Raw genomic sequence first — 21708 nt, forward strand, 5'->3', positions numbered from 1 at the left:
TAATTGTTTAAGTACGCTATTAGGATAATTTAATTCAATTAAGACTCACCCTCCCACAACACTACTCCACGAAGCCGTGCTTATTCTTTGTTGAGCAAGATGTCGAAGGATTTTTAAATTTACTGGGTATAATTCTAATTCTACTTCAGTTCGTCCGGGCGGTAAAATAACTTGTCTAGGAAGTGGCACCGGGCCCCCATACCACATCGCTAGTGCTTTCCACAATGATTCAGGCACTAATTCAAAGTCTCTATGTTGTACCAAAGGCATATCTCGTTTAAGTCTGCCTCCTGAAAACATATAATTTTTAAAAGGAGTTTTTAAAGTATAACTGTTATATTTGTTTAAAAAATAGTGTACGATTAAACTTACCCTCTCCTGTAAGTGTTTGAACCTTACACATGGGTTCGGCTATTAAACTGGAATTGTCTATGGGTCCTGGTTGGCCTATGCTCCTCTTGGGGCCTGTTCCTGAACTGCTAGAGACTCCAGAGCTAGAAGAAATACTGCACCTACAAGATTTTTATGTGACATAAAAAATATGAAAATGATGACAAGATGAATAAGCTAAAAAATTGATGATATAAACATATATATATATATATATATATATATATATATATATATATATATATATATATATATATATATATATATATAACGTGAAATAATTCAGAACTCAACTAAAAAAAATGACCCAATAAATATAATAAGAATAGCAATTACCGAGCATCCACTAGAAGAGAAATTGGCAGTTCTATATGTGAAATAATTCACAATATATTGAAGAAAAAGATAAGGAATAATGGTAAAATTTAATTACAGGACAGTGGCCACAGATACTCTGTTAAATGAATGTGAAAGCCAAGTAATCAAACAAAGAACTGACTCTAGAATCCAAGCTAGCAAAATTAGATTTCTCAGAAGAGTGAAAGGTATTATAAGACTTGATAGACAGAATTTAAGACGTAACACAACAACTGAATATCTACTTGATCAATGAGAAAATAAAACAACATGGAAGCATACCTCTGGGCGATCCACCGCTCCATAGCCCGCGATAAGATATGGCGAGCTACGGATTCCAATAATCGCTTCCAATGCACTTCCAATAATCGATTACTTAAATAAAAACTAAATTACAAACCGAAAGGAAGAGTAGTATATGAGATCGCTTGTACATAGCCAAAAGTAGACCTATATAGGCCAAGGAGGAATGTTTTAACAAACGGATAAGGGAACACACAGCTAGTTTTGTCAACGGTAAAACCAACTCAACATATGCCAAATCTAAAATTTTGCATAAACAATAAAGTAAACATTTAGGTTTACTCAAACAAACTGTTATTAGGAGGTTTACATTACTAAGTTCAACAAGTAGTTAATTAGGTACACAGTAATACATATTTGGCTGGGTAATATTACAAGTTGTTTTGCACACTAAAATAGTTAAAATTTCTCTTGCAATAAAGCCAATGTTACAACGAAAACTGTGAAGTGAACCACATTCTATGGACATTAAAAGAAGTTTATCCAGTGCTAAGCTGAACAAAACTAAGAAAGGTAGCCTATCCAACAGACAGACAACAATATGCGAAAGCCTCGAACATAATTATATGTAGGGCCTAAAAGAGACATTTGATGAAGAGACCCACATTTCTGTCCCGAGTTTGTCTCCGAACTAACACTATCTGATGAGACACAATATAGAACGAAACGTGTAATATTGTGACCGAAGCACAAACTCTTAAAAAGAAAGGTTTTTCAAATGGTGATAGGCTGAAATATGTATGTATATATATATATACATGTATATATATATGTATATATGTACGAAAAAAAGTAACACCGTCTGTTTTGCTTTGCAATTCTTAGAAGGCACAGATTAAAGCAAAAATCTGAATTTGGTTTCGAAAATTAGTTTACGGATTTTATATCAGATGTCGCTATTTGCGTCCATTCCAAGCCATGTTAGAGTTGCTTCCTAAGACAGAATAGATTTATTTTCACGTTCAGAGCGACTGTGAAAGCCGTTCTGAAGAGGCTTATTAGGCCGAAATACGTATAAGCGGATACACAGTACCTATCCTAGAGACGGTGTTACCTTTTTTGAAACACCCTGTATATAATTCAAAGATGAAATATAGTTTTAATTATTCATTTAAATATCAAATCTTACTCACCTGTCACCCCCTCTAGTCAGTAGATCTCCCATAGATTCCATACTATTGGAATTAAAATCGTTAGAAGTAGATGTATAGTCTGTAGTATTGCTAATGAGACTTTCGTCACACGCTATTCCTTCTTCTATCGGTAATCTACTTTCATTACGGCAATTACATATATCGAGATTAGTTCGAGGAGCTGCTGTGTAGTTCATCCATTGATTCCACCAGTCAGAGGAAATCAAGTACCAGAACTGACCTACGTGGTAACCCCTACGTTGTTCTCTTTCTAGCCATCCCATGACTAAAAGTCATTACAAAGAATATTATATATATTTTTTTAGCAACCAATTTAATTATCTAGAATTATAAACTTTTAATTTCTATACACGTACTTATGTCCTCTTCGATTTACTTTTTCAATAATAGATCGCAATGTTTTAGAGGGTATAACTTCGTTTTTCAATACCATTTATACCAGTGGACACCTACCTAATACAACAGCAAAAACATGTGCTGATTATAGAACCATCAGTTTGTTAGGCCATTTATTGAAAATTTTTCTAAAGGAGAGAGACATTATTTGGGATGAACATGCTTGCTCAAAGATGTCGTGATATATCTGTAGACATGTACTGTTGTTTTATGAACTTCCAAAAAGCCTTTAATCGTGTCAGCACTCTATATTGATTGAAGAGACATTGGATTGGATGGCGAAGACGTTCGCATAATTGCAAATTTATATTGGAATCAAACAACATCAGTTTTAGTAGACGGTTTGGAATCACAGGCTATTAATATCAAGAGATGTAGGGCGGGGATGCCTCGGGGAAAGAATTTTCAGAAATGCGTTTCTGAACAACAAGAATTAATAATTGTGAACGATGAAGTTATCAATAATTTGCGATATGCTGACGACACATTACTCCTGGCTTCTACTCAAACAGATCTGCAAACATTATTTGACAGTATCGTTGAAAATACTCGTAAACTCGGTTCGCTATTAGTAGTCCGAACTGTCTAGTAAATTTAGTAATTATTTTTTTGCGAAGTTAGTTACTTTTTGACAGCCTAAAAGTGGCTGGAAATTACTATACAACCAAGCACACATACTCATAGCTAATATCAATAGTAAACAAACTAAATAGTAAATAAAATAGAACTTTGCGAATTACCGACAATCAATATTTATTATCTGCACCATATAATAAATAGTTATGTTAAATTATAACAACTAAAATATATTTTTTAAATATATACTACCCAAAATTTGATGGGTTTAGTATACACTTCCACTATTTAGAATAATTATTCTTTTTTTAAATAAAGAAGTCTGCAATAGTAGGATACTTGAGCTATTAATACTAAGAAGTAGGAATTGTTGCGTTGTAGGTTTCCGACAATGAATCTGTCAAAATATGCCCGAGCTAAGCGAATGGAGTTTAATAAGTAAACAGCAGAATATAAACCATCTATATATGTAAATATTACCAAACTTGAGCAAGTAGATCAAGTTGTTTATCTTGGATATCAGTTAAATTGTAACGCAGAGAGTCACGGTGAAATTAGATCCAAAATTGAGCAGACCGGAGCCGCTTTTAGAAGGATGTCCAAGGTATTATGTAATACTTTATGGTGTCGAGTTTTGGACTGTGAATAAAAGTGATCTAAATCGTCTTGATGCTTTCGAAATGTGGTGCTGTAGAAGAATTAAAAGTTTTTTGAATGGAGAAGATTCGAAACTCCACAACACTAGAACGCCTCAGAAAGACTACTGAGATTATAAAAAGCATCAAGAAGAGAAAGCTGGAGTACTTCGGACATGTAATGAAAGGTCCCAAGTATAGGTTTCTACAAAATATACCAGTGAAAATAGCAGGCAAACGCCGTTCAGGACGAAGAAAGACTTAATGGTCGAAGAACTTGCGAGATTGGTATGGTATTGATACAAGCATGCTAATTAAGATGACAGCGAATAAAATTAAGATAGCTATGATGGTAGCCTAAGTTCTGAAAGAACACGGTACATGCAAAAGAAGAATAAGAGGTCTTCAATTCAAATTCGAAATCCGAAAAATTATAACTAACGTAATACATATTTGTATAGAACTTGTATTGAAGAACGTTTTTATTAAACATAAACTTGTAAGGACTACTTTTTAATATATATATATATATATATATATATATATATATATATATATATATATGTGTGTATATATATATATATATATATATATATATATATATATATATATATATATATATATATATATATTGGAACTTCGGTACAATAACAACATAACTCGGCGTAAAGGCTGGAAATTCGAAGTATATGAAGACTGGACAACTAAATGATTTAAAAAAATTGAGTATATGCTAATACGAAATGTTTAGCATTAGCTATAGTTCTGTGGATACCCGTTTATTATGGAATATTGTAGACCTTAAGACTCATTCATAATTGATTTGGATTCGCTTATCTTAACTATAACTTATCTTAACCAAATACTCGGTTTCTAACTTTTATAAAATTCTTACTAAAGTTTAAAGAAAAATTTTCTTACCAATTTCATATTCGTTATGGCGACAGTGAGGCCTCAGCCCCAGAGATACATGACACACTTGAAATAACAGCTCCAATAAGGGTGCTACCAGACTATTATTCTCTACGCTCCACACCAAGAAATCTTCCTGTGTTAGACCGCCCTTGTCATCCAACTTCGACTGCAGACATGCCAATATTTCCCGATGCATATCTCCGTTTCCCACCGCCTCGGACCTTTTCGTTTCACTTAACATAACGTCGGTAAGCAAATCGGGCTTTGGAAGAGGATCGGGTTGGAACTGTTGGAAATAGGTGAGTTTGTTTTCGTTTGCTACTACTATTAGGGTTTGAGTCATGTGTTGAACTTCTTCGGAGTTCAGGTAACAGTCTCGGTCCATGTCGAAGATTTTGAAACAAACTGAAAGAAAAATAGTTATATAGGTGAAAGGTAAATGAATTAAGAAATTTTAAGAGTACGGTTTATATTGTAATTTAGCATAATTTATATTAAAGTTTGCTAAAGTTGATTAAATATTGAAATTTGCTTTTATGTAGTTTCTTCTCGGTTTTTGACTTTCTTAATTACTCCACATATTTATGTAACATTTGTATTTTCTTTCGTATGCATTAAAAATCACCCTGTATGTATTAAAACACCAAAATATTATTTCAATCTTTTTTGCGTCGCCGCGATTTATAAAAACACATTTTAAAGTTTGAATATATAGCACAGATGGTATTTCTTCGGTATTTTTTTGATCGGGAGCCGCTTTACCGAGTTGGGCGAATGATTTTTGAAGATTATGAGATCACTATCGGTGGAGCCGCTGTCAAGGGCAGTTGGTTTCGTTTGTTTAGTCCGAACGTTCATCAAATTCGTAACGGTTTTTCGTTGTGTTTTACCTTTTTGTAAGACGGCGTTTCGAACAGTTTAAAAGATGTCCACATGGTTTCAAGCAGGAGCTTGAGTTTTTAAAAAGCCAAGCTTTGAAGATTGCATAATCCAGTGCCCAGCTTCCATCGTCTATTTGTTGTCCCTGGTCATTTCAGACCATTTTGCAGCTTGTGAGACGCATTTGTATTATTTTACAGTGTTTTAAATCCAGTTCCAGCCCCAAAACTTTTAAAGAAAATATAATAGCCAGTCAGGTGTTTTTTTGTTAAAATTTTTCAAAGTAAAAATAGACATTTTTCATTAATAATTGCTTTCATGACAAGTTAAAAAAATTGTAATGAATAAAATTATAAATTTTAGGATTGGCTAACTGTCATACTAATTATTCTTATAAAGTTTTAAAATTTAGTATTATTTTCTTCGGACATTTGGTACATCCATCCATCCAATGGCACTACAGCCCAAATCGGGCCTTGACCTCCTTCAACAGGCTTCTCCAATCATTTCCATTTACCGCTGTTCTTTTCCATGAACGCGTTCCCAGGCAGTTCCTGGCATCCTCATCGACTTCGTCTTTCCATCTCTTTTCGTCTTCGTCTTCCCATCTCTTTTTAGGTCTTCCAACAGGTCTTTTCCCCTGCATTCTTGCATTTAGTAATTTTCTGGGATACTATTCTCATGCATGCGAACCACGAGCCCTGCCCACCGTAATCTCTGCAGTTTAGTGTATTGGGCTTTGGTCCGCTATATTGCTCGTATATTTCTCTATTATACCTAATTCGCCAGTTGTTGTTTTTACTTATTGGGCCCAGTATCCTACGTAATATTTTTCTTTCAAACACATCTAATGCATTGGCAGATTTCTGTGTCACCACCCATGTTTCACATCCATAACTTACTATGGACCTGATTATTGTTTTATAGACCCGGAGTTTTGCTTTCCGGTGTACGTCTCGCGATTTGAATATGTGGCCCATCGCGAAATAGGCTTTATTTGCCAGCATAAGCCTTCTATTTATTTCCGGTTCGTCATTGCTTGCGACCAGATCCATTCTTAGGTATGTGAATCTATTCACATGTTCTATATCGTCAATAAAGTATTGTTGCGACGGTCTATTTGATCTGGTTTGTATGAGTAGTTTTGTTTTATTTGTATTTATTGCTAGCCCTACTGCTTCTGCACTCTGTTTCAACTCAACGTAGGTTTCTTCCGCTGCATTCACTGTTCTGCTCATTATGTTTATATCATCTTCGTATGCTACTAATTGGGTAGATTTGTTTGTATGTTATTTCCGCTCACCGTCAACCGTCTAATTGCATATTCAAGAACAAGATTAAAGAGCGTTGGGGCCAGTCCGTCACCTTGTTTCAGTCCTTGTGTTATCGTAAACGCATCAGTGATCTGTCCCTGAATACATACCTGTGCTTCTGTTTCTATCATTGTCATTTGCACTAGTCGTATTAATTTTGATGGTATGCCAAATTCTTCCAATTGTTCTATCTATTGAATCATAGGCTTGTTTAAAATCTACAAAGAGATTGTAAACGTCCATGTCATATTCCCATGCTTTGGCTAGTATTTGTTTAACTGTAAATAGTTGGTCAATGGTAGATCTATTTTGCCTAAACCCTGCTTGATATTCCCCGATGATTTTTTCCCTGAGAGGTTGGAGTCTTCGATTAATGATGTTTGTAAGTATTTTGTATCCCGAACAAAGTAAAGAGATGCCTCTATAATTTTTACACAACAGTTTGTCTCCTTTTTTATGAATAGGGCAGATTATACTTTTCTTCCATTAGCTGGTACAGGTGAGGTGAGGATAGGAATTGAGTAGGAGTGGCTAGAGGTGTTATCAGGAAGCAACACCTTGTATTGCGCATCACTACTCCTTAGAACATTTGGTACATACCTAACCATAAAGTTTGACTTTCTTTTGTTATGTTTTAAAAAGGTTGACCTTAATGTAAAGCTCCATTGAAAGATCTAGATGATTTCAATTTATTAAGTTAATTTAAGTATTAATTTAAGTTCTTATAGTGTCCCCAACGTCTAGAGTTTTTTTTTTAAAACCAATAGCCATTGTAAATCGTTTTTGTAATTTGTTATTATTATTTGTATTTGTAACTGTTTATGGTGAAATATTAATAAATATGTAATGTTTCTCCCTAAACCAAGAGATGTATTATTTCCTTTAAAAAGATTCTAACCCTTTTGATGTATTTTTTAGGAAAGAAAAACCTATCTTTCCATCCAGCAGAATCCACGTAAGTACCTTTTTGATTCACTTTTTGTAGTTCCCCCTTTGCAGTTCCCCTTTTTTTTTATTCACTTACTCACGATCCAGCTCTCCAATCAAACCAAGAGCAGACGTTCGCAAACGTTCCGGTTTGTTTTGCTTACCCTAGCTCCAACCCAGCCATTTCTGTCCCCAGTTTTCAACCCCCTACAAGTAATACCCTATGTGGTAGGCAATATAAACCGCTACATATATACTCAATTTACTGTTTGAAAAAGTATTTGGTTATTGTACTTAATTATTTTCTTTTTAATATTCTTATTATTTTATTATAATATGACCTAATTAGGTATATATTTTAATTAGTTATTTCACTTAAAAGCTACTTTCATCTTTTTAAATTTCTCACGTGTAAATTGGTTGATTCATATTATTTCGTATGAGTTCTGAGAAACCACTTGTCTAAATCTCCAAACGTTTTCGGGAACGTATTAACTTTAACCCCGAAAGCACAAAACGCTTTTAAAAGATCAACTATTTGAGGCTTTTATCTAAATTATTTCATTTTTTAAAATGGGAGGGAATACACTAATTGTATACAAAAGGCTTGAGTTACAATATTAAAAGCTAATTTATTACGGTCATCAATATCATAGTCATTAACATATTGACAGATGTTTTGTGGTTCATCATTGAGCTTCAGCAGCTCGGAGAGTCTGATCAATGATACTTCTCCATTTGTCGCGATCATTTGTTATATGTGTTATTGTGTTTATGTATTATTTGTTTATGTATTATGACAATGTGTTGATGTATTATATGGTGTAATGTATTGTGTATTGACTATGTATAATCGTAGATGATGACCAGGCATATTTACATAACTGTAATCTGTCGAAGTCCCTGTTTTTATGTTTATGTTTCATGTTCGTTTATACTGATACTTGCGGTTTCTTCCACATAGAAATTGTTGCATTCACAAGGTGTTATATAAATGCAGTTCTTTGATATTTCTTGTGTGTTGTCATGTTTGGTTTTGAACAGAATAGATCTCAGTATATTGGTTGTTTTGAATGTTGCGGTGTGTACTTATTTCCTATTCTTTTAATTTTTCCAATAAGCTTTACATATGGTGTTGTTGTCATCTTTAAATCCCTTCTTGTGAGCGTTTCTTGATTTCTTGTGGTGTTTTTTGTGTTTTCCTTTCTTCAATCTTGCGGAATTCCTTGTTTATAAATGTCAATTGGTAATCATTTCTTGGTAAAACCTTTGTTAGCAGTTTTTTTTCCTGAAATGCATTTCATTAGTGTCTGTATTTTGAACTTTGGTCGTATATTCTGTGTACTGTTGTGTGATTGACACATCTAGAAAAGGAAGTGAATTGTTGTTTTCTTTTTCCATAGTGAATTTAATTAATTCTTCTTTGCTGTTGATGTCTATCAGAAATTTATCCAATGCTTCTGGTCCGTGAGGCTAGAAGTGTAATTTTCATTACAATGAATTGTAGCTTAATCCTATGCAGACATATGTAACTTAGACATTCCACACATCTAGAAAAGGAAGTGAATTGTTGTTTTCTTTTTCTATGGTGAATTTAATTGATTCTTCCTTGCTGTTGATGCTATCAGAAATTTATTCAATGCTTCCGGTCCGTGAGGATAAAAATATAATTTTCATTACAATCCATTGTGACTTAATCACATACAAACATATCTAACTTAGACGTGCCACAAGAAAACATTTGCAGAACCTTTTGGGAAACTTGTATGAGTCTATTAATTTTGTGTTCATAGTGACATAATGATAAGCTTGTTCTTGTTTCTTGTTCCAAAATGCTCTCGGATTTATTGTTAATTCCTTATATCGATCAAAGCTATTATAAAAAAACTCAATTTAATTATACTTACATTTCATTCTCTCGACCATAGGTCCTCTACATGCCGCAGATATACCGCAACATAATTCCTTGAAATCCACATGATCGTCACGGTTTACATCTAATGCCAAAAATAATCTAAAAGAAAATAATAAATTATGTTATGGAATCTATAAAAAAATCTACAATGTCATGTAATTCAAAAAATCTCCGCAAAAGAAATCTTCAACTTTTAAATGTCATTTTGTGTCGATTTGACATAAGGTAGAGAGATTTATACTAAATGAGTTAATATCTAATACCATTTTTATACCTTAATATTAGTAACTAATTCAATAAACTCGTCTTTATAAGGTTAAGTTGAAACGAAAAACGTCTTTACCTTTCATTATAAGGCAGTTGATGGAGAAATACAGGAATAAAGAAACAAACACTCACATGGTAATGATTGATCTTGACAAAGCATATGATAGAGTTCCTCGGGAGATTATGTGGTGAGTGCTCAATAAGAAAGGAGTCGCCGGTGAATATGTAAAGATTGTGAGAGAAACGTATGAGGGAATAACTAGTGTTAGGACATGTGTGGGAGAGTCTGATAAATTTCGTGTGGAAGTCCCCAAGGTTCGGTACTTAGTCCAAATTTATTCTCATTAGTTCTGGATCAAATAACAGCGAAACTACAGGGTAATATTACGTGGTGCTTAATGTATGCTGATGATATAGTGTTAGTAGGAAATAGTGAAAGCGACTTCGAACAAAAACTGGAACAGTACATTTAAAGATGGAGTTAGTACGAATAGAAGGATATATTTAGATGGTGAAATGATTGTGAAAAGGAATTTTGAGTACCTAGGATAGGTGTTACTCTAGAGTAATGGGGGAATAGATAGAGATGCATGCAGTAGAATTAGGGTTGGATGGATGAAGTGGAAGGAAGTGAATGGTGTGTTATGTGACAGAAAAATTCCAATGAAGCTGAAGGGAAAATTCTATAAAACAGCCTAAGACCAGCTATGATGTACGGAACTGAATGTTGGGCAGTTAAAAAGAAAGAGGAACAACGAATGCATATGGCGAAAATGAGAATGGTTAGATGAATGAGTGGAGTGACAAAAAGGATAAAATTAAAAAGAGTACATTAGGAAACGTCTAGGGAAAATAGAGCATAATATGTTACGGTGGTTTGGTTATGTTTAATGTAGAGAAGTTAATCACCCAATACGAAGAATTGCTAATCTGAGGATTTCTGATTAGGATTAAGTACGATTTCCGAATTGGAAATCACAACATCAAAATATGCTCATTTTAAAGTCACATTGTGCCTTATTCCCAATAAAAATAATAAACTGCATTATGACGCCACAATAAAAAAGCTTCTTACAAAATTATTTGGTAACGTCGTGTCGTCAAAGTAAGGACACTGTAGTAACGAGAAAAAGAGTAGAGGCGAGTCGTTGACTTTTTTATCGTTAACGAAACTGAACCGTTTTTCAGTAACTAGTTGAAAAACTAATTAAATTATTCAACTAGTTTATTGCTTAACAGTAGTTTCAAATAAGCGAGTACATAAACAAACATGCTTTCTTGAACCAAAGAAAAAAAATACTGAAATACTTTAAATGACTTTTCAAATTTGCTGTAGTTGATTTATAACTAAGTTTTTCTTTGAAAATATTGCATACATCTTTCTCACTGTTAATGCCTTTCTCAAAGTGATGCCATAAAATACTAATATTTTTGCGCGCAGACATGTTAAACACACAAACATTTATTAAAGTAAATATTCAGTACTGACAGAATAAATTCACATTTACGTTAGACAAAACACAAACTCCAAATAAAAATTATGTTTGCTGAATAATACAAAACATGAATCGGGGACTCCTATTTGTTAATATTTCAAATTAAAAATAATTGATCATTGCAAAATTCGAGTATAAAAGCTGCACCTTCTACAAATGTGCATTTTTTGAAAATAAAATTATTATTCTTGTACTAGGTAAATAATTTTAACTAAGAAAAAGACTTCTTAATTGAATATTTACAATAAATAAATCCTTTAACGAACTATCAATAAAGATTTGAAATCGAAAATGCAGATCAATCGAAAATCGAAACTCATTCATCAATTAGAATACCTACATAGTTATTTTATTTTCAACGTCAACCGATCGCCCGACTGTCCATCGTCCCGAAAGAGTCAGGATGTTATTTTTAGTTTTGTAGTAGTCTCTCAGATCAACTAATTGTCCTCGTCGACGTGAAGTGTTCGTTGTTCCTCTGTTTACTTCTACACAAAACGTAGTTTTTTTGAATCATCAACTAGTTGGCTTCCCAGTGAGAAACCGTAGATTCGTTGTCGAACGACAAATAAACGGTTGAATAAAACAGAACTTTGTTATGTCATGCGTATTGCAGGGTTTATAGTGGGTTGTTCTTTCATAAAGCATAATAAATAAAGACAGTCAATACTAGTGCAGCACTAGGAAGGAGCAGATGTATTATATTAAATTTAAACTGGACTAAAAATTAGGTCTTTTAATTAAAAATAAGATATTATTTGGTATTTTCCAAATAATATCTTTGAAACCATATTTTCGTTTTTTTTTTTGGAGGTAGTAGGTGTGAAAATAAAAATTAGTTCTATAAAAATTAAACAAAAAAAGATAAAATTAGTATAAAAGTATAAAATTTGTTCTATAAAAATTAAATCAAATAAAAAATAATTCCAACACTACTGTTTAAATTAAAAATAATTCCAAACAATTAGAAATTCTAAACCAAATTCTGAGTTAATTAAATGTTCAAACATACCACCAAATTGTAACGAACAGTAACCAAATCTATTATACAAAGCATTTTTCATTGCGTTGAGTTCATCTGCCGACATGTTTTGGCTAAGTTGGATTATCTTTTCCTTCCGTTCCTCCAAGTTGGTGGCTCGCCCGAACTCATGCCTGTACAATTTCGTTTTTAGCATACCCCAAAAATCTAGAGGAGCTAAGTCGGGTGACCGAGGGGGCCATTTTATGTGCAGGACAGCCGTCTTGTTGAAACCAAATTTCGTTGAAGTTAATTTGAAGACGTTGAAGTGCAGGAATAATTTGATTTTGTAGTAATTGGAGATATTTGACTGCGTTTAAATTGCCTTCAATAAAAACAGGACCAATAATATTTTCTCCCAAAATTCAAGTCCAAACATTTAATTTTTGTGGATACTGCGTACGCACAGACACACTCAAATGCTTATTCTCCTGAGAACAATAACGTACAACGGATGAATTATGTTTCTTGTGAATTGTGAAGGAGGACTCATCTGTAAACAAAATATTTTTAAAAAATTATTATTTGCATGGCATCTCTCCATCATAATTTCACAAAATTGCATCCGTTTAAATTTATCATCAGGAAATATTTCTTGAGTTGTCTGCACTTGAACAATGGTAGTTGTTTCTTTTCAAAATCATCATCGGCAATTTGTTTACTTGAACACGGCGTCGCTTCAGCCAATGCACAAACTTAAATTTCTCTAATTTCTCGTTCTTGAGAAAATTTCTTTTCGCGAGGTTGATCTGATGGGCAGCATTTTTTACATCTGCCATTAGTGCAGCCAAACTTTTCAAATTGATGAATAATGGCCAATACAGTTTTTTCTATAGGTATTGGCCTATTTTCAAAAGCCATAATAAATAAATTGATGGTTTCTTGTACTGAATTGCCCCCAAAGTATTATTTTATTTTTTTGTACCCGTTCTTCTGTTATATAAGCAGTCGGCATATTTAATTCTTATCTTCACACTTACAAAGTTACCTCCAAAAAGAAATCCATAGCATAGCGTTGTTTTATTCAAAATTGGGTTACAATTTCGTCAAATAAAAATGCGAATCTGTAAATTTTTCATGGATTTAAGAAATTTTGTATTAATGAATTAATGTTTCATTTTTAATATCATCATCCAGTTTTGAATGGCAATATAACCGCGCTACTGATCGCCAATCCTGCCGCCGTTTCTTACGTATATGCTGGATCGGAAACAATCGTCTGGCATTCACTAATGAGCTTGTATAAAGAATATGAGGAGAAATAAGGGGAAATATGATTGTTTTCTTTGTCTATTCGCTGAAAATATGATTTTATATCTGTGTTAGAGACTCAGACTCAGAGTCTGAGCCCATACTACTGCCTGAGGCGTTTAGTCCTTTAATATACTAGTGGACTTATATACTTGTGGACAACATGTATGGAAACAAACTAATTTAATACATTTCTATTATGAATTATAGATTTTAATATATGATTAAATTCATTAATACTATACTTTATGTACATTAAAGACTTGTAAAAATGTCTGTTACGTAATAAAAAGAATATTTTCAATTTTTTCCTTGTATCTATTATTATGTTATGTTATAACCCAGAATGTTTGCACAGTAAACAAATCGTTATTTTAACGTTTGCATAATTTTAACAACTTTTTAGAAAGAGAGTCCGAGTTGGAAATTCCAACTTGTATAAATTGAATTTCATTTAATGGCTACTATATCGAATGTTTAACGAAAATGTTTATTATGCAAACTATATTTAATTAATACATTATTTGTTTAAACATATTAATGATACAACTAATTTTCAGTAATCATCAACGTATGATGTGTGATAAATTACGAGTATAAAGCCAATTTAATGTTAGGTGGCAATTATGTGGCATTTACCGTTTTTAATCGCCATGTGATTAAAAATATTTCTAAAATTAGACACTGAAACAGTAAACAACAAAAGACGAATTCGTTATGTGCATCTAACCACATACGTCAAACTGTCAACTAACTGACATGTTTTTAGGTTAGCACACAATACAAACACTGTTATAAAGAACTTTTTCTGGGAAAACCCACGGTTCGTAGACTTACTACGGTTGCCTCTTCCGCCTAACCAATGAACATTAAGCCCGAAACTGTACTCTCGTGACGTAATTCTTCCCCTTCAACCAATCAACACTGCAATCGACCTGCCCTCTACATTCAGTTTCAATCGCGAATAAATGGGTTTTGTATTCTTGTGTACTCTGGTGACGTAACTCAAGCATCCCCACCACAGTCGGAAGAGGCAACCGTAGTAAGTCTACGAACCGTGGGGAAAACCAGCAGAAATAGATTATAACCCCAACAACACGCTAGTTAATTTTGACATCAGCAGCCTATTCACTAATGTATCTCTGGAAAAAACCTTAAAAAGAATAAGAACCAAACTAGAGAAGGACGATACATTGACAACTAAAACAAAAGTGAGCATATCAGCTATATATTAACTTGATTTACTTTCAACTGGACAACGATATTTATAAACAAGATTTTGGATTCGCCTGGGTTCTTCATTATCTCCATTATTAGAAGAGATATTCATGGAAGAATTTGAGAAAAATATTGTGTATAATAATAACCAAAAACTCACAGTATGGTCGAGATATGTAGATGCTCTGTTCTCTATTTGGACTTATGGACCAGAAACACTGAACCATTTTTTATAGAATATAGGATATGTAACTTAAGTCTACAGAAAATCAATCGACTCCGACAGATATTTAAATTATCACCCAAACCACAACAAATATCAAAAAGCGAATCATCAAATCACTATATGATAAGGTCCAAAATTCCTACTGCATGAAAACGGATTTCAGGAAGAAAAAAACCAGATAACAAAGATTTCAACAAAAAATGATTATCCTTTGTGATTTATAAACAAGGAATACCACAAGAGTGAAGAAAGGAACAAAAGGGTAGATCGCTAAAGATATATATATATATATATATATATATATATATATATATATATATATACATATATACATATATATATATATATATATATATATATATACATATATACATATATATATATATATATATATATATATATATATATATATATATATATATATATATATATATATATATATATATATATATTGCAGGATACAACTTGCAAATATAATACATGTTGGAGACGGCTGTCGCCGTATTCCCGTTCTCCTCCACCAATCCTCCCGGTTCAAGGCATGCTCCTCCTCCAAACCTCTCGATTTCATCGCTCTTCTAAATCCTTCATTCCATGAGCGTCGACGTCTACCTCTTTTTCTTCTTCCAGGGGGCTTCCATCTGTGAAGTTTTTGTGGCCAACGTTCATCAGGCATTCTCAATAGGTGTCCAAACCATTTTAAACCTCTTCTTTCTATTATGTCAATGACCGTTTCTGTAGCATTAATGTTATTTCTTATAGATTCGTTGGTCTTTCTTTCCAGCCTTAATGTTCTAGCACTTCTTCTCAAATAATCCGTTTCAACTGCCAACAATCTTCTCTTCAGCTCTGCATTAATTGTCCATACTTCAGAGCCATAACAAAGAACTGATTTAACCATGGTTTGCTCATTTTTTTTGATCATTTTGGAAATCTTGCAATATCACCATAAGGAGTTCAGACATCCTACAATTTTACGTCCCTGATTAATTCGGTGTTTAATTTCGGTTTCTCCCAAGCCGTTCTTATCAATAGACCGCTAAAGATGAAGAGTTTAAAGCTAGTAACGGTTGGTTCAGCGGATTCAAAAGTCGCTGTAATTGACAAAGCATTGCAAAAATCGGAAAGGTGGTAAATCATGATAAAAGGCGCGTCTTGCTATTCAGACAAATTAAAAGTTAAGATAGATATACCAACCAAAACATATTCAATGTAGATGAGACTGGCCTGTTCTGGAAGAATTTGTCTAAAAGAACTTTTCTCGCCAGTGACGAGAAAACCTCTAACGGTTTTCAGGCGCCAAAGATTAATTGACAGTGATTTTTGGCGCGAATGTAGCTGGTGATTATAAGTTAAAACCCCTCTTAGTCTATCGCTTAGAAAATACAAGAGCATTAAAAATAACAAGGAAAATGAAATTGCTGTAGTTGGCTCTATACCATTAATCACAAAAGTTTTATTTAAAAATCCTTTATAAAAGATATACTTATAATTAAAAAGACGTTTTCGGACTAAAAAGTCCGTCATTCAAAAACGTTCTGTGATGTAGCCCGAAAGGGTCTTTTTAATTATATGCCTTTTTATAAAGGATTTTTAAATAAAACTTTCAATAAAAAAATCTTGATCTGCCTTGCCTATGATTTGGAACCCTAATCGCAAAGCTTGGATGACATCTTTCCTTTTTGAAGACTGGTTTAGTCATCATTTTATACCTGATGTAGAACATTATTGTCAATCTAAACAAATTAAATTTACAGTGATGCTAAAACATCGACAACGTACCAAGTCATCCTGCAACTTTAATTATCTTTGACCCAAATGTCAAAAATTTTAATGTTTGCCAGCTAATACAATCAGCTTACTTCTACCGAAGGATCAGGGAGTAATTAAAACATTCAAAGCTTATTATACCTGACGATCATTTCCACATCTGATGAAGCTATGAGAAAAAACAACGAGCACAACGAATCAACAGGCATACGCATTTCCATTGTCAACTATACCATCAAAGTTTTATAATAACAATGGGAATTTAATAACAGATAACATTATACTCCAAAAGCGTCAGTACCTCTCGCAAAATGTGAAATTAACGTGTATATATGTACTATTATTAAGATAACGAATGTATTCCCTTTGGTTGTTCCACACTGATATAATTACTCCAACAAAAAAATAGTGAAGAAAGTAAACATGTTCAAAAAAAGGTGTCAAATAAAGCTTTTGGAACAATATTTATATAGTTTTAATATATCAGTTATCTGCATGGGAAAGTACTCGATAAGGTACTAAAAACAATAAAGTTAAAATTAGAAATTGTCATTGATCTTAAAAATAGAACAAATTTAGGTAAATATACATTAAAAATAAAATGTTATCACTGTAGGTGGTTTATGAAAATTTATTTTCATAAATTTTCTTATCTGTCATAAGAAATAACTAAAACATTTCCGATTTTTCAAGTACTTGATGTTTATAGTAATTTATGTAAATTTAGTTAATATATAGTTCATTGTTTTATAAACAAAATACAATAATTGATCAAGAACGTCTTATCTGAATTGCGATTCAAAGTGTAACCTTTTACCTTGCTCATAAATACTTTTTGTTTCATATGCGCTCATGTTAAGTACTGAATTATTCCTCGTAGAAAAAAGTATCAGTTATACTATTTTATGAATTATATTGTATCATTTAAAATTGTTTTAGTTTATGATAGTCTTAGTTTGGATTTCGCATGATGGCGTAAAAATACAAGTATGACATTCTTACCATGTCAAAGTTATATTTCAGCAAATGTCAGCATATTTCTATCGTGTATACACCGAACTGCTGAGTGAATCAACATGCAGGTGGATGACTCAAACGCTTCAGTGCAGACTTATATCCGCGAAACTGCATGAAGAAGCTATCTACACAAAGGCAGCAAAGGAATGACCTCAAGGGATGACTAATATTACCACTACTGTGTAATTTTATTGATAATCTCATCTACGGTCTTAGCATTCAGGAAATATGGGTACAAGGTGTTGTAGACGATATATTGATCATTATCAAGTAAAAATTTGCTAGTACTACACTCTGGAGGTTGAAACCAAAAGTGAGCACACAGCATTGTACACATAAGTAACACAACCAACCGTAACATGAGGAAAGACCAGTACTGGTCGAGGAGTCGAAAAATCTTCGATCCTCCTCCAGAGTGGCGGTCGGAAATCATCCAGAATCTCGGAATACCTCGGAGGATGGTCCGGCCGTACGACACGTTAGTTTAGGGATTACAGCTACTTTAGTCCGTCCAGATATTTCTGTTTTGTGGTGTAAGGTATGTTATTTAGTTTTTTGTAAGTGGTAAAGCATTAAAACAATATTATTATGCTCCAAATCAGATCTGTTGGCCGAAGGAAGAATTCAGTGATCAGAATTCAAAATGTACTCACTGTTTCCCGTTAGTAAATATCTGTAAGTAAGTTTTACTCAATTAAGATTCGTATTTTGTACAAAATTGTGAAATTTACAAAAGTCTCTATAAAAAATAAATCTTAGTAAGTCTGAATTTGTCATCGATTGTTCTATTTTTGAATTTAAAAGACAATAAAAAAATTAAGCAATACTCACCCTTTACACGCTTTTAGAGGTACAGGCGGACATACACGAGACTTTAAGCAATTAAAATCTAGATTAGAAGTAGCCGACGAAGCCTGTAGGGCCCAGAAGCACTTTTCTAATTCGCAAATATCCTGTTCCTCCAAGTGGGTTACTCCAGCTAAAGTTTGATAAAAGGTGGGCGTTTCCAGTTCTGAGCTCAGTGATACGCATGGATTTGACAAAAGCCTAAAAGTAAGTATTCAATTAGATTTATTACCAATTATGAATTAAGCAAGTTTAATTTATAGTATTTTTCAATGCAAAGGTAAATTCATCAATATTTTACAGGAAATTATTTTTAAAAAGTGCAGTAGTAAGAAACATATAAACCTGATATCTTAATAGTCCAACAGACAATTACCAACAAATATTTGAAAACGCTTTGCATGTAAGTACATAAAATAAAGCACGAAGAAATGGTCCAAGCCAAGAAGCAATCAATATTCATTAGAAAAAAAAAATCAAAAATCCACAATTTGTGTCTTGTAAACTGTAAAACTGAAATTTACATCGGATAGAAAAATTGAAAAACACGTGGCTAATATTTTTCACAAATATATCGCCATATCGAATGACGCCAATCATACCGTCATATCGATTAATATAACATAAATTATTTATTGCATAAAAATAGATTTTTTCATGTAAAAAAACCAAATGATACGTTTTGGCAGAAGATTTTAAAAAATTAGAAAAAAAGGGATAATTTCAATTGCTTATATCTTAGTAAATTTTTCACGTATAAACTTTTGTGATCCAAAATTTTAACGGGAAATTGCACAACCCTTCTTTCCTATGAAGTGACGCCCTAACTAAGTGGGCTCAGAAAAAAAATTCAGCCAAATAAAAAAAATTGACATTGTTTTTTGGGTTTATTATATTGAAGAAAAAAAATAATTTTGACTTTAAAATATGTCATTTCGATAGAAAATTTAATTCTCTACAAAAAAATCTTATTCAAAATATTTACTAAAAATGTATAGTTTTTGAGTTATACTCAAAAACCCGGATTTACCAGATCTCATAAACTAAAGGCTCTATTTGGTAGTACTCTTCGATTTTTTATTTTTAGATGTCAATAATTAACTACATGAAACAATAAAATTCCTTGAACGCCTTAGTTTCTTTTAGCCATGTTTTTTTTTTGTATAGTCAATAGCCAAAAGACACAACTCATTTTTCAGAATACGAAGAATCTTACCAATATGTAGGGCAACAAAAGAATAAAAAGTTTTCCTGGTGTAAGAGAATCTGACAAATAACCTAAACGTTCCAAATACTGTAACTGTTTATCACGAACATAGGTAATTAAAAATCTATTGATGTATTGTATGTACCCGCTTCCGAGAACTAATATAATGTTTAAATTTAATAAATACCTCATTTACATTTTTTTGACGTATGATAATATGTATTACTTAGAACACAAACAGTACAAGGTTTTAAATTGTAGAAATTCAATAAGGAACGTAAGTTCTTTTGAAAATAAATAAATAAATACAAAGAATTTAGTTAAATACGAGAGCAGTCCGATAAGTACTTGACCTACAAAAGAAAAACGAAAATTTTGTGAAAGTGACGATTTATTTCTCAACATTGTCTTCTTTTAGCTCGATACACTTGATTCAACTATGCTGAAACTTGTTTCATCCGTCTGAAAGATACTTTTTGTCGAGGTCTGCAAAGAAGGCCTCCGTAGTGGATGGCTCCTCATTCCACTTAAGTTTCTGCCCCGCGAATGACTTTTCTAAATTTGAAAATATAAAGAAGTTGCATGGGGCCAAATCTGGAGAATACGGTGGATGGAGCAGCAGTTAGTAGCCCAATTCAAACAATTCGGCCAAGGCAATGGCGGAGCTGTTAGCCGGTGCGTTGTCATGGTGGAAGACCACTTTCTTCTTCTCCAAATGGGGACGATTTACTGAAATTTGGCAAAGAATCAGCCCAATAATTCGCCTAGTAGAATTTTGACCATTTTGTCCTTCTCCAGGCACTCGATGTAGATTACACTTGATTTCCAGAAAACGGTGGCCATCACCTTTCCAGCCGATAGAACAGCCTTCGCCTTCTTTGGAGCATGTTCGAAAGGTGAAGTCCATTGTTTAAACTGTTCTTTGGTCTCTGGTGTGTACCAGTGGATCCATGTTTTGTCGATGGTCACGAAACGACGCAGAAATTCCTTCGGATTGCGCTTAAACACTTCTCTGAAGTGGTCTCACGGTTGCGCTTGTTGTCCGGAGTGGACAAACGCGGCACCCATCACATCGACAGCTTTTTCATGCCCAAAATTGCATGCAGGAGAAGACCCACGCGGTTTTTTGAGATGTCTACTGTCACAGCTGTCTCGCACTGCTTCACTCGGCGTTAAACCAATGTTTGACGATCGCCATCGAAGGAGAAGAATCACCGTACACAGCAACCAAGCGCTCTTTGATTTCGCTTTGCTATTTCCCTTCCAAAAACAAGAATCGAATCACCGACCGATATTATTCTTCTATTTTTCTAAAATCCTATGAGTCCGATTTCGCTGAAATTTTGATATTAGGCGTCTACGAGAATGTACTAGGCGATAGTAAATTTCTCTTGTGATAATGGCTCTACTGGGCGGTGAGGCTATAACGATGTCGCCGTCAGTGCTTACCAACATCTGACCCTCTCTCTGTGTACCCGAACTCCTATCAACAACCTACCACTAACATCGATGCGCGCTGGAGATGGAGCATTGGAAAAAATATAAAACGTCGTAACCAACCGACAAGGTTTCAGAGGTATCAGAAGGTATCAGAACCCACCGTTCTTTCCCGTACCAGCGATCGAGTAT

At 33.4% G+C, this 21708-nt stretch overlaps 1 protein-coding gene across 4 annotated transcripts in view; it reads right to left on the bottom strand.

Annotated features, from left to right (window-relative positions):
* LOC140434618 (ubiquitin carboxyl-terminal hydrolase 32-like) overlaps nucleotides 1–21708 on the bottom strand; it is a 186110-nt gene that overhangs the window by 56290 nt on the left and 108112 nt on the right. For 3 of the 4 annotated variants that reach the window (XM_072523011.1, XM_072523010.1, XM_072523008.1), the window contains exons 4-9: nucleotides 18858–19073; nucleotides 9753–9859; nucleotides 4733–5131; nucleotides 2184–2469; nucleotides 373–512; nucleotides 50–290 (exon numbers count right to left, since the gene is read on the bottom strand). In XM_072523011.1, coding sequence (XP_072379112.1) covers nucleotides 50–290; nucleotides 373–512; nucleotides 2184–2469; nucleotides 4733–5131; nucleotides 9753–9859; nucleotides 18858–19073 — 1389 coding nt within the window. The remainder of the gene's footprint in view (nucleotides 1–49; nucleotides 291–372; nucleotides 513–2183; nucleotides 2470–4732; nucleotides 5132–9752; nucleotides 9860–18857; nucleotides 19074–21708) is intronic. The other variant, XM_072523009.1, reaches the window with a different exon arrangement.

The sequence above is a fragment of the Diabrotica undecimpunctata genome, chromosome 2 (genome assembly GCF_040954645.1).
Source record: "Diabrotica undecimpunctata isolate CICGRU chromosome 2, icDiaUnde3, whole genome shotgun sequence".
Taxonomy (NCBI): Eukaryota; Metazoa; Arthropoda; class Insecta; order Coleoptera; family Chrysomelidae; genus Diabrotica; species Diabrotica undecimpunctata.